The sequence below is a fragment of the Papio anubis genome, chromosome 1, assembly GCF_008728515.1.
Source record: "Papio anubis isolate 15944 chromosome 1, Panubis1.0, whole genome shotgun sequence".
Taxonomy (NCBI): Eukaryota; Metazoa; Chordata; class Mammalia; order Primates; family Cercopithecidae; genus Papio; species Papio anubis.
In genome coordinates, this window is record NC_044976.1 from 31,326,296 (window position 1) to 31,339,115 (window position 12,820).

The 12,820-nt window shown below is 52.4% G+C and overlaps 1 protein-coding gene across 1 annotated transcript in view; it reads right to left on the reverse strand.

Annotated features, from left to right (window-relative positions):
- TRIM62 (tripartite motif containing 62) overlaps nt 1–12,820 on the reverse strand; it is a 40,111-nt gene that overhangs the window by 9,138 nt on the left and 18,153 nt on the right. The window contains exons 3-4 of the mRNA XM_021939157.2: nt 8,457–8,713; nt 7,198–7,313 (exon numbers count right to left, since the gene is read on the reverse strand). Coding sequence (XP_021794849.2) covers nt 7,198–7,313; nt 8,457–8,713 — 373 coding nt within the window. The remainder of the gene's footprint in view (nt 1–7,197; nt 7,314–8,456; nt 8,714–12,820) is intronic.

Below are 12,820 nucleotides of genomic sequence, written 5' to 3' on the forward strand. Positions count from 1 at the left end.
AACTCCTGGCCTCAAGTGATCCTGCTGCCTCAGCCTCTCACAGTGCTGGGATTATAGGTGTGAGCCACCGTACCTGGCCTGAAATTCTTTAGCTTTATTTGTGCCCTGCTACTGGCATGCGGTATTATCTTCTGTGATCACATTTTGCCCTATTTCCCCAATTGCACCAAAGGACTGTGTACTATCTAACTGGGCTCTCCCTTGTATGTCCAGAGCCCAGCCCAGGGCCTGGCATGTGGCAGGTTTCCGGAAAGACTCACCAAATTAAACTGGCTGTGTTTGTGTTGGGCAGGTGGCATGGGCTGCATCACCTGGTTCTGGGCTGGCCACACCGGCTTAGCAGGTCTGACTCTAAAAATTTCATGAACTCTTGTTAAGACCTCTGTTTACTCTCTGCTCCCTGAGGGAGCTGATAACCAGCCAGAGGAGAAGGAGGAACCTGGGATTGGCTTTCCTTAGCCTGAGTGACCGTTTCCAGGCAAGAGCAGGACAGAGGTGAGGAAAAGTGGGAAGAAGGAATGTTGCCTCCGTTCCTTGGGGGTCTTGGACATCCAGCTCTCTGGCTCTTTTCTTATCTGGCAAAGTGGGGACGTGGTTATGCTTGGCGGGAGCATTCCCCCTACTTCAGTTGCCTCTGTTGGCTGCATTCACGCACAGAAATAAGATGCCTCAATGATGGGGACTGTCTCCAACAGGGAGCCACATCCAGTCCCTGAACTGTGCCTCTGTTCATATACCCACTGGACCGCTGACCTGTATCAAGTTCCTTCCATGAGCTTTGCCAGGAGTAAGTTTAGTTTTGCATTTTACCCTCTTTGTTTCTGTCCTTTGGACTTAGAGGGCTGTATGGAAGTAATTAGCCCTGTGAATAGAGGGGTCAATGGAAACACAATCCTCTGTCCAGGGACATAGAAGACGGGGAGCCAAGAGAAGACGGACACTGATGTTTCATCCTGTGGTCTGACTGGCCACAGGCAGCTTGTCAAAACCAGGGGGCCCCTGCCTGGTGGAATGTGGGGAATTCCCACAGCGGGGTTGGGAAGTGGGAGTGGGAAGGAGCTGTAGGAGGAGTGTGCGGTAGGGGGAAGAGCTAGGGCGAGAAGAGGAATGTAATCAGACATAGGTGGGCCACCCCTATGACAGTGGTGTGGATTCCACTCAGGTGTGGCGGTGGGGGGGCAGAAGAGTGATGCACCGTGCCCAGGCATGAAGAGCAGCCGTTCAGAGTGCTGGGGGAATCCAGGCATAATATCTAAGGCGCCCGGGTGAGTTGAGACCAGCTACAGGCAGCAACCAAGGCTCAGGGCAGAAGGACTGGTGAGGGGTGGGCGTACCCTCGAGCAGGCATGAGGGCTCAGCCTCAGACTTGTAGCTTATGTAGGGCAAGGTGGGCCACTTGTGGTGCCACTGATGAGTGGGAGGGTATCCTAGGAGGGGGCTCTCAGTGGGTCTGAGACCAGCAGACAAAGATGAGCCTGCGGATTGGAGGAAATCCTGACCCAACGAATGCCAGCCCTGGCGAGTGGACCTGCGCTGCTTGAAGCCCAGGGGACAGGATGGGTACAGGGCCTGCCACTCACTGGACTGGCCTAGGGGCAGGGCATACCACTCTGTTAGGCAGGGGATGTGGCTTGACTCTTAGGAGGCTTCTATACCCCAAGGGGTGAGGCTGGGTAGGGCCTGGCACCCTGGCTGGAGCCACCTCCAAGGCCTTGCATGCATCATTAACACAGGGTCTTGGCTCCTGGGGCTCCCTCCCTGAGGCTAGGGCTAACAGGAATAACAACCTTCAGACCAGAGAGGGACCTGGAAGGGGCATGGCAATACCTCTTCCCCCTCTGAGAAGTCAGTCCCTCCATCTGTCCCTCATCCCCAGGAGGTGACAGGCCCAGCGAAACAAGTGTAGTCCCCGGGGGCTCACTATTCTACAGGTCAGAGCTCATTTCTAAGTCCCAGGACACCAAGATTTATAAAAACAAAAAGCCAGACACTGAGGCAGCCCATCTGGTCTCCAGGTGTGTTCTCCATTTATTTAAGCCTCTCTGAGACCTTGAGGTCAAAGGCATTCAGGAAGGATCATGAACTGTGGAGGTCCCAGGAGATGTTTCCCGGCCACCACCGAGCAATCACATTCTGCCCAAGCAGCGGAGAAAGCCCTCCCGGGGCACAGCCCAGCACAGCTGCTTGGCAGTGAGTGGATTGCGTTCCTTTGTTCTCAAGAACAGAGGCTCCGAGCATGCAGAGGCCTGACAGAACATGAAAGGCTGGCTGTCAGCGTTTTCCTCTGGCCAGGCCTTTAAAAAACCTGGTTCCTTAGTCCCTCAGATGTACAGGGAAGGCATGTGCAAAAACATTCTCACACTTACTAGCTCATTGGAGCACCACGACAGTCCCAGGGGCACAAATTGTTCTAGCCAAATTGTCTAGAGACAGTCTCCTCTAGTCTCAGAGGAGACTGAGGCTCCAAGGAGACGACTCTGAGGTAAGTGGCTTGCTCGAGCTGCCACTTGGGGAGGAAGCAGAGCTGGAACTTGAGCTGAGGTCTTTTCACATCATGCTCTTTCCAGCATGTGGCCCCAGAAAGCCTGTTCAGCAAGATGGGAAGCCGGGTGCGGCGGCTCATGCCTGTAATCCCAGCACTTTGGGAGGCCGAGGCAGGTGGATCACCTGAGGTCGGGAGTTCGAGATCAGGCTGACCAACATGTAGAAACCCTGTCTCTACTAAAAATACAAAAAATTAGCCGGGCATGGTGGAACATGCCTGTAATCCCACCTACTTGGGAGGCTGAGGCAGGAGAATTGCTAGAACCCGGGAGGCGGAGGTTGTGGTGAGCTGAGATCGCGCCACTGCACTCCAGCCTGGGCCACAAGAGCGAAACTCTGTCTCAAAAAGGAAAAAAAAAAAAAGAGAAAAAAAAAGACTGGGGAACCATCTGTCGATTCATGATAATAATAACAGTAAACAGACAGGAATCAAGTACTTACTAAGTGTTACAGGATCATTATTACAAACAAATACTTTAATCTGCACAGCTACCCTGGGAGAGAAATGCAACTACCCTTGTTTTACAGATGAGGAAACTGGGGCTCAGAGAGGGGAGAGAATTGCCCTGGGTCACACAGCTAGGCAGGGAATGCGCTGCGACTCAAAATGACTGGATTCAGATTAGCAAGGGAAGGGGAGCGAGCAGCCCGGGAAGGGGAGGAGGCAGGAGCAAGGCAGGCTGCTCCTGGTGTCCTTGGGACAATGGGCTGCCTGGCCTGGCTGGGGAGGCAGTTCGTGCCTGGGAGTTGGGAGATTTAGACCAGGTAGGTAGGAAGGTCCAGTTGGAGGAGAGCTTCCTAATGTTAGGCTGGGGGTGGGACAGAGGGGTGGGAGGTGGGGGAGAGTGGAAGTGCCAGAGCAGGGGCATGACAGGTGCTGGATGGGGTTCGCAGGTGACCCAATAGGAAGCCTGAGCCGGAGGGGAGGGGCAGGCAGGAAGCTGCTAGAATCCATGGGCTAGGTCCCTGGGGGCACCCCTCCCATCTGGACATAAAGGGCTTTGGTGCTGGCAGAGGAGCCAGAGTGACTTCACAGGCCCCACAGACAAAGGAAGGGGCCCAGCCAACCAGGCAGCTGCTCTTTGAACTCCGCAGGGGCCTCTGCTCTGGGCAGGATGTTGGAGCACAGGCTGTTCCTCCCTCAGCCCCTCTCTGGCAGGCAGCTTTCTCTGGGGCAGTGGTTCTCAGCTGGGCCAATTTTGCTTCCCAGGGACATTTGGCAAAGTCCGGAGACATTTTTGGTTGTTACAACTGAGTGGGGTGGCTACCGGCATCTAGTGGGTAGAGGCCAGGGATGCCACTAAACATCCTGCAGTGCACAAGGCGGGGCCCTGCAACAAGGAATGGTCCAGCCTCCGGTATCAATGGGGCTGAGGTTGAGAAATCCTGCACTGGGGTGACGGCAAGTTCCACATCCCTTTGCTTACTTGTGAGGGAGTTGAGAAGGGAACACTAGCATCCCCGTTTCACAGAGGAAGAAGCTAAAGCTCAGAGGAGGCAGTGATTTGGCCCAGGCTGTGCAGCAAGTTTCTTCAGTCAACAAATATTTACTAAGCACCTACTTTATGCGAGGCACTATTCTAGAAACAGAACTGGGATTAGGACCCATTCATTTTTTAGGCATTCATCGACAAACATTTGCTGTGCTGGCTGCTGGGAGTGAATCAGACCTGGCCCCTGACCCTCAGAGTTCACAGTCTAGAGAGTGAGACAGCCACACAGACAATGACAAGACAGTGAGACTAGGTAAGACCAGGTTGCCTTTGAGAAATCTGGGAAGGCTTCTCAGAGGAAGTGTTTATAAACTAAGATGCCAAGGAGAGTAAGAGTTGGCCACCAAAGGCTAAGGATTGTGTGGAGGGCTTTAGCCAAAGGGAACGGCATGTGCAAACGTGTAGATGAGGGAGAATATGGCTCATTTAAGATCTGAAGATGGGCAGGGTGTGGTGGCTCACGCCTGTAATACCAGCACTTTGGGAGGCTGAGACTAAGTTCTAGGGGGCAAAAGCATATCCAAGGCTCCGATTCCCTCCCCAGTCACTGACCCAGGAGAGCCCTGGAGCGCCTGGGGAGCTCAGCCTCACCCGCTGCCACCTGCTCCACGTCTGTCACAGCTCGGGAGAGGCAGTCCAGGTAATTCTCCCAGCCTGGGTATCTCAAGCTGTATAGGATCTGGGGCCTGCCAGCTTCTCATTCTCTCTTCCATTATCTTGCTCAGCTATAGGAACCATCTTTAGATCTTTTTTTTTTTTAAATTAAATTAAAAAAATTTTTTGAGGCCAGGCTGTGGTTTGACGCCATAATCCAACATCTTTTGGGAGGCCAAGATGGGCGGATCACGAGGTCAGGAGTTCAAGACCACCCTGGCTAACATGGTGAAACCCCATCTCTACAAAAAATACAAAAATTAGCTGGGTGTAGTGGTGGATGCCTGTAGTCCCATGCCCACTTATTCTCTCTGCTCTTGAGAACCGTCTGCCCAGCAGAAGCTGGCTCTCAGCCACGCAGCAGATCACCCAGCTGCTGCCTGGCGGCAGTCATACGCTGTCACTCCTGCAACTCTGTCTCCCTACATCCCACTCTGTCCCCCTACTGATCTTTCCACAATCTCACCCTGGAGCATGCTGTATTTCTTCTATCATAAAAAACAGCACTACCGCATTCTCTCTCCTTCGCTTGAGTAAAACTCCTTTAAAGCATTGCCTCCACCTCTCTTGGACCAGCTCCAACCAGGCTTTGGCCCCTATTGCTCCACCCAGCCAGCTCTCATCAAGGCCACCAATGACTTCCTTGTTGCTAAACCTGGAGAATAGTCTGTTCTGAGTTCTCCCACGCTTGGCTCAGCAGCCTTTGTCACCATTAGCCACTCTCTCCTGGAAACGCTTCCTCCAGGCTGCGAGGACATACCTGGGTTGCCCTCCTATCCCTCCGACTACTCCTTCTAGGTCTCCTTGGCTGGGTGCCCCTCCTGTCCCTGACTTCTAGGAGTGTCCCGGGGCTCCTGATGTTAGGGCAGCACTCTGTCTTTTCTATCTACCCCCACTTCCTAGGTGATCTTGTCCAGGCTTATTAAATGCTGTCCATATGCTAATGATGCCAGTGCTGACCTTCCTCTTGTATTGCTGGCTTGTCATCCCTACTGCATTTTCAACATCAGCACTGAGATATCTAATTGGCATCACGAACCTTACAGGCTTACAACTTCATCCTTTTAGTCACTTTGGCTGAAATAATTGCTATCTCCCTTGTCTTCTTTCTTTCACACCTAGATTTGCTAATCCACTAGCAAATCCTGTTGGTTGTCCCTACAAAATATGTCCTAAATCCTACCCCTTACCACCCCCTCCACTACAATCACCCTGCTTCACACCCACATCACCTCTTGCCTGGATTACCCAGTGGTCTCCTAACCCATTTCCCAGCCCCCATCCTTCACCCGCTTCAGTCTATTCTCAACCCACTAGCCAGAGGGATCCTTAAAAAACTTAAATCAGCTCACGTCACTTCACTGCTCCAAGCCCTCCACTGGCTCTCATCTCACTCAGCATAAAATCCAAAGTTCTCACAATGACCTACAGACCCTCGTGGTCTGGGCACTGCTACCTTCTCAATCTCTTCACCTCCACCCTCCTTCTCACTCTTCTCCCTCCAGCCACATTAGCCTCCTTGCTCTTCCTGCCTTGGAAACAGAGTGAGACTGGTGAGAGTGAGATGTGCTCCTGCCTCAGGGCCTTTGCACTTGCTGTTCCCAGGCCAGGAACACTCTTCCTCCAGATACCTACGTGGCTCACTCTCCTTCAGCCCTTGACTCTAATGCCGCCTTCTCGGTGCAGGCTGGTTCCTGGACCACCTGTCTAAAATCTGCATCCTGTCTCACCTTTCCCAGCCCCCTTCCTTATTTCTTTGTCAGTATCTAATTGCTCTGTATTTTTCTGAATTACTTTTGTCTACTTTCTCTCTCACACCCTAGGATGTAAGATGTGTGCGGGCAGGGATTTTTACCTGTTTTGCTCACTGTGGTGTCTCCAGCACCTAGAACAGTTCCTGGTGTGAACTGTTATATACCCCACTGTATAGAAGGAGCCTATGAAGTGTCCAGGCCTCAGTCATTTCATCTGGAGAATGGGTTTGCTAATGGAAGCTACCTCATGGTTTGTTTTTTTTTTCCCTTTTTTTTCCGAGATGGAGTCTTGCTCTGTTGCCCAGGCTGGAGTGCAGTGGCTCAATCTCAGCTCACTGCACCCTCTGCCTCCTGGATTCAAGCAATTCTCCTGCCTCAGCCTCTCGAGTAGCTGGGATTACAGGTGTGTGCCACCACACCCAGCTAATTTTTGTATTTTTAGTAGAGACAGGGTTTCACCATGTTGACCAGGCTGGTCTCAAACTCCTGACCTCATGATCCACCTACCTCAGCCTCCCAAAGTGCTGGGATTACAGGCATGAGCCACCGTGCCCGGCCATCTCATGGAGTTTTACGAAGGTTCACTGAGCTGAGTGATTGCGCAGGTGCCCAGGACAGGTCCCAGAACACACTAGGTGCTCCACAAGGCACTCTGCTCATGGACAAGATCAGGGAGGTAAACACAACTGCCCCATGCTGTGTTTAGGACAGAGGGCTGGGCTGCGCTGGGACCATGATAACCCATGCCTTACCTGGGTGGATGTCCTGGAACAAGGACTTCCAGATGGTGTACTGCAGGGGGCCTGTGTACTTGGAAGTCGGGAAGTCTTCATACGTGAGGTTGGTCTCATGGATTTTCCCCTTGAGCCTGGAAGGAGAGCAGGAAAGGAGGCTGCACCAGGGACTAGATTCCTGCCCCAATGCCAGGGGCCCTGCAGCCACCTTCAGGGCAGCTGGCATAGGACGTGATCATGAGTGAGAAGTCTGTGGGACTCAGATTCAAGTGCCTGCTTGTGCTGCTTCTGGCCTCTCTAACCATTCCTTCAGTCGTCTCATCTTTAAAATGGGTGCTATGCTAGCATCAGCCTTCTAGGCTTTTTGTGAGAATTACGTGGCATAACATATACAGATGCTCAGCACAGTGCTTGGCTCATGATCAACACCAAATTCATGATCTTAGCAATCAGTGTTGATCACCAACAAACCAATGACTAAGTGTTACTACTACTAAGGGAAGCTTTAGGGTCACAGAGACCTAGGCTTGAATCCTGGGTTCAAGAAATTCTCCTGCCTCAGCCTTCTGAGTAGCTGGGACTACAGGCGCCCGCCACCACACCCGGCTAATTTTTGTATTTTTTTTTAGTAGAGATGGGGTTTCACCATGTTGGTCAGGCTGGTCCTGAACTCCTGATCCACCCACCTCGGCCTCCCAAAGTGCTGGGATTACAGGCATGAGCCACTGCGCCCAGCAGGAGCCTCAGTTTCTACATGCATGAAATGATGATGACAGTGGTAACTACTTTCAAAGGGACTGAGAGGGTTACAGTATATAAAGCCTTTATATAATATCATGTAATGCCAACATTATCATAAATAAAATAATATCTAATATATTTATATGATTGTAAACACTATTAAATGTTACCTACTATCTATAATGTATACAGAATATATTACATATATAATAATGTAAACACATGAAGTCTTTATTCCCAGATCCTTTCTCTCCTGCACCCCTAGAGCCAACACAGCAGGGTCAAAGCGGCTGCCCTCTAGATGGTTTTCAAACTGTGTCCCTCACCATTGCTGCTGCTCCTCTAGTTCAAGCCTCGTTGGCTTCATACTCAAGGCTTCATGCTCCTACCCATAGCAGACGTCCCATAAATGTTTGATGAAGATTTGAATGAAAGAATTCTCTGCTAAGGATCCCACCTGCCTCCACTCCCATTGCCCAGCATGGGTTGAGGAGGGGACGGTCAGCCGGGGAGGGCGCCTGGCAGGTGGCACTTACCGCTCGGAGAGTGAGGCCACCCCGGCCAGGAAGGTGTGCCGGTCGGTTTCGGCCAGCCGCTCCTGCAGGATCTGGGCTCCCTCCTGCACCTTGCGCAGCTGCTGGCTGTAGCGCTGGACTTTCTGCTCGATGTCGGTCAGCGTGCGGGCCGTGTCTGCCTCCAGCTCCTCCAGCATGGCCTTCTGGCGCTCACGCAGCAGCCGGTGCAGCCGCTCGAAGGCCTCGCCGATAGTGGTCCGCAGGCTCTTGGTGGAAGACTGTGGGGGACAGTCGTCAGGGGTTATGGCTGGGGGAGCAGATGGAGTGATCTCTGGGTGAGAGGAGGAAATTGAGAGCCTTGACACGTAGAGAGGAAAGGGTGGGAAAGGGCACACGTGGTGGGGGGAATGTCACATGCAAAGGCATGGTGGTAGGAAAGGATGGGCATGTTCTATGTGGTCCATTAAATAGCTAATGAAATGGCCCAGGTGAGAAAATGAGGCTTGAACTAGAGAAGCAGCAGCAATGGTGAGGAACACGGTTTGAGAAACATCTAGAGGGCAGCCTCTTTGACTCTGCTGTGTTGGCTAGAGGGGTACAGAAGAGAAAGGAGCTGGGGATAATGCCCAGGTTTCTGGCTTGGGGGTAGGAGGGATGAGGGAGCTGGAGTGAGGGCTAGGGGGCAGGGTGAAGATATTCTCTCAGGGACATAGTGAAGTCTTTATTATTATTTTTTTACTTTTATTATTATTATTTTTTTGAGATGGAGTTTTGCTCTTGTCACCCAGGCTGGAGTGCAATGGTGTGATCTCGGCTCACTGCAACCTCTGCCTCCTGGGTTCAGGCGATTCTCCAGCCTCAGCCTCCCTAGTAGCTGGGATTACAGGAGTCCGCCACTATGCCTGGATAATTTTTGTATTTTTAGTAGAGATGGGGTTTCACCATGTTGGCCAGGCTGGTCTCAAACGCCTGACCTTAGGTGATGTGCCCATCTTGGCCTCCCAAAGTGCTGGGATTACGGGCGTGAGCCATTGCGCCCAGCTGAAGTCTTTATTTTAAAAAAATCATTCATGGGGCTCATTCAGAGGGCTCAAGGAAAGATGACAAGGAGATCACATACATCAAAGAGCTTTGTAAATTGCAACATGCTGAGAAAACCTTGGTGGTTACTCGCTGTGTCCCGTTACCTCTAGGACCCTCTGGCAAAGGAACAAGAACTGGTGTTTATGGACAGGATCAGGGAGGTAAGCATGAACTTTCAGTTTTCTCTGCCCCCACGGGCACTGTGAGGCTCAGGAACGGTGAAGAAGTGAAGGGCACAGGTTTGGTGCCCGACAGCCCGCGTAAGGATTCTAGCTCTGGGTCTCTAGCTGTGGCAACGTCAGTTGCCTAAGAGCTATGAGCCTTAGTTTTCTTATCTGTGAAAGGGGTAACAAAACCTGCATTGTAGGATTGTGGTGAAGATGAAATGAGGAGGTGGTATGTGACACACCCCATGGCGCAGAGAAAGAGCCTGGTTATTGAAGAGTGCAATTCTAATAAGCGTTTCCTGGAAGTCTTCATTGAGAGCCAGCTTCTGAGCTGGGCCCTGAGGGATGGGCAGGATGTCAGTTGTGGGTGGGGGGAACAGGCAGAGGGAGCCGCCTGAGGAAGGGCTTAGCGTCAGGACGACACGGGCTACAGAAGTGTGGCCAGGCTGCAGCAGCATGTGGTGCCTGCCTCTGCAATTTTACTTTGTGGGATCCTGGCTGTGAGTTCATGGAGTCAGAAACCCCACTGTGTTCAGTGCCCAGGGCTCTGTGGGAGGCTCCACAAAGGCTCAATTAGGGCCTGTTCCCTCCCCGATGCGCGGCTGCTGGCCTGCAGGAAGAACTGCTGGCGGCGGGCCAGCCTCGCTGCGCATGCCCACCCAGAATGTCAGGCAGACAAAGGGGGGTGGAGGAGAGGCTGGGGATGCACAGCCAGGCTGCTGTGGCCTTCCTGAGCCCCCTCACCCGGGGAGGGTGGAGGCCTCTGCAGCGGCATGTTGCTGATGGGGAAGATGGGGTCCGGCATCCCTGCCCCGCCTGGAACTGCCCTCCACAGGCGCCCAGACTCCACAGCTGCTCCTCTGGCTCCTCCTAGACCACTCTGCAGCAGCACTTAGCCCACTGGCCACCCTCTCCTAGTTGAAAGTTCTGCTTTGCCTCCCATCTCTGTGACTGCTGCCTCTCTGCCTCCCATGTTCCTCGGGGCTCATCCAGGTCAGCGCCTTCCATCCTCACCCTCTACACCTGCCCTCATTTTTTTTTTTTTTTTTTTTTTTTGAGTCGGAGTCACGCTCTGTTGCCCAGGCTGGCGTGCAGTGGCGGAATCTCAGTTCACTGCAAGCTCTGCCTCCCGGGTTCACGCCATTCTCCTGCCTCAGCCTCCCGAGTAGCTGAGACTACAGGCGCCCACCACCTCGCCCGGCTAGATTTTTATATTTTTTTAGTAGAGACGGGGTTTCACTGTGTTAGCCAGGATGGTCTCGATCTCCTGACCTCATGATCCGCCCGTCTCGGCCTCCCAAAGTGCTGGGATTACAGGCTTGAGCCACCACGCCCAGCCTACCTGCCCTCATTTTCAACTCGAACTGCTTTAAGGATGGTTCCCAAGTCCGTATGGATGGCCTTGCCTGTCTCCTGAGTGCCACACCCATTTTTCCAATGGTCTCCCCAACACATCCCCCTGGGGTCCCACAGGTCTTTCCAACTCACTTGGTCTACAAGTCAACTCTTGTCTTTGCCAGCAAACTCACTGTCAGAGTAATCCTTCTAAAGTGCCAGCTGGATCACAGATGATCCTGAGGTTAGAAGCCTTCCTTAGCTCCTTGACGTGCAGTAAAATGCCAAACTCTTTAGTCTGGCATTCAAGGACCTTCTCAATTTAACCCTAGCTTACCTCCCTAGTGCCACTGCATTGCAACTGCACCTGCCTAGAATGACCCTACCCAAACCCTGTATTCAACTGGCAAACTCCTACTCATCCTGCAAGACCTAGCTTGAAAGTGACCTCCTCAGAGATAACTTTCCTCTCTTTCAGGCACTTGGATGTTCCCAGAGCCTTCTGTCAACAGTCTTAATACATTGTCCCACATTTTCTGTCTTCCTGGCTAGTGAGTAAGCTCCCGCTGGGTAGGACTGACATCTACTTCGGCTCTGCACCCCTGTGCCCATCCCAGGGCCTGGTACAAAGCTGGCAATCAGGAGCTGCTTGAGGGGTGAAGGAGGGAAGGAGGGAAGAGTCTTGTCCAAGATTGCTCCGCAGAGCTGGGTGCAGGCTCCATCTTTTTTCCAGGCTGGGGTTTCAATGTCTCAGGGACGAGAGAGGATGGGAGGGAAAGGGAGGAAGGCAGGGACAGGGCAGCCAGCAGTGGAACATCAGAGTGACAGCCACCCCTGGAGCCCCAAGTACATTCCCGATGAGTCCTACTGACCCACCCAGCTTGCTGACCACAAAGCCATAGCTCTTCCAGGATACCCCAGGAGACATCCCAGCTGGAATATGCACTGGACTCTGACAGGACTGGATGGTAAACTCCCAAGTTGCCATTTACTGGCTGTGGGACTTCAGGTTGGTCACTCAACCTCTCTGTGCCTCAGTTTCCTCACTGATAAAATTGAGATAACAGTTCCTACCTGGGATGATTTTTTTTTCTTTCCTCTTTGTTTGTTTGTTTTGAGATGGAGTCTCGCTCTTGTCGCCCAGGCTGGAGTGCAATGGCTCGATATTGGCTCACTGCAACCTCCACCTCCTGGATTCAAGCAATTCTCCTGCCTCAGCCTCTACAGTAGCTGGGATTACAGGCACCCACCACCACGCTCAGCTAATTTTTGTATTTTTAGTAGAGACGGGATTTCACCGTGTTGGCCAGGCTGGTCTTGAACTTCTGACCTCAGGTGATCTGCCCGCCTTGGCCTCCCAAAGTGCTGGGATTACAGGCATGAGCCACCACACCCAGCCGATTTTTTTTTCTTTTCACTCACGTTTTTTTTAATAACTACTTATTGTGTGCCAGACACTGTGCTAGGTTTTGGGGAATCCTGCTCTCATGGAGGTGACATTCTGTGGGTTGGCAGGATAATGAAGGGGAACACGATTCTCAGCAAAGAGAAAAGTTCTGCTCAACTGGTGTACCCCATTTATTCTAGTTCTTTCTAGGGCAGAGTCACCCTTTCCCCAACCCCCTCCTTTCAGCTCCGTGGCTGAGGAAACAGCCCCCACCCCAACCCACAACATCCTTTGGAGCACCCTGGGGCCTGGAGGCACTGGGGCCCTTTCAGAAAAACACCCTGCCAAGAATGCATCACCCTGCCAGGGCGCCACCAAGGAAAACACAGGGTCTGAGGAGGGAGATCAGATAG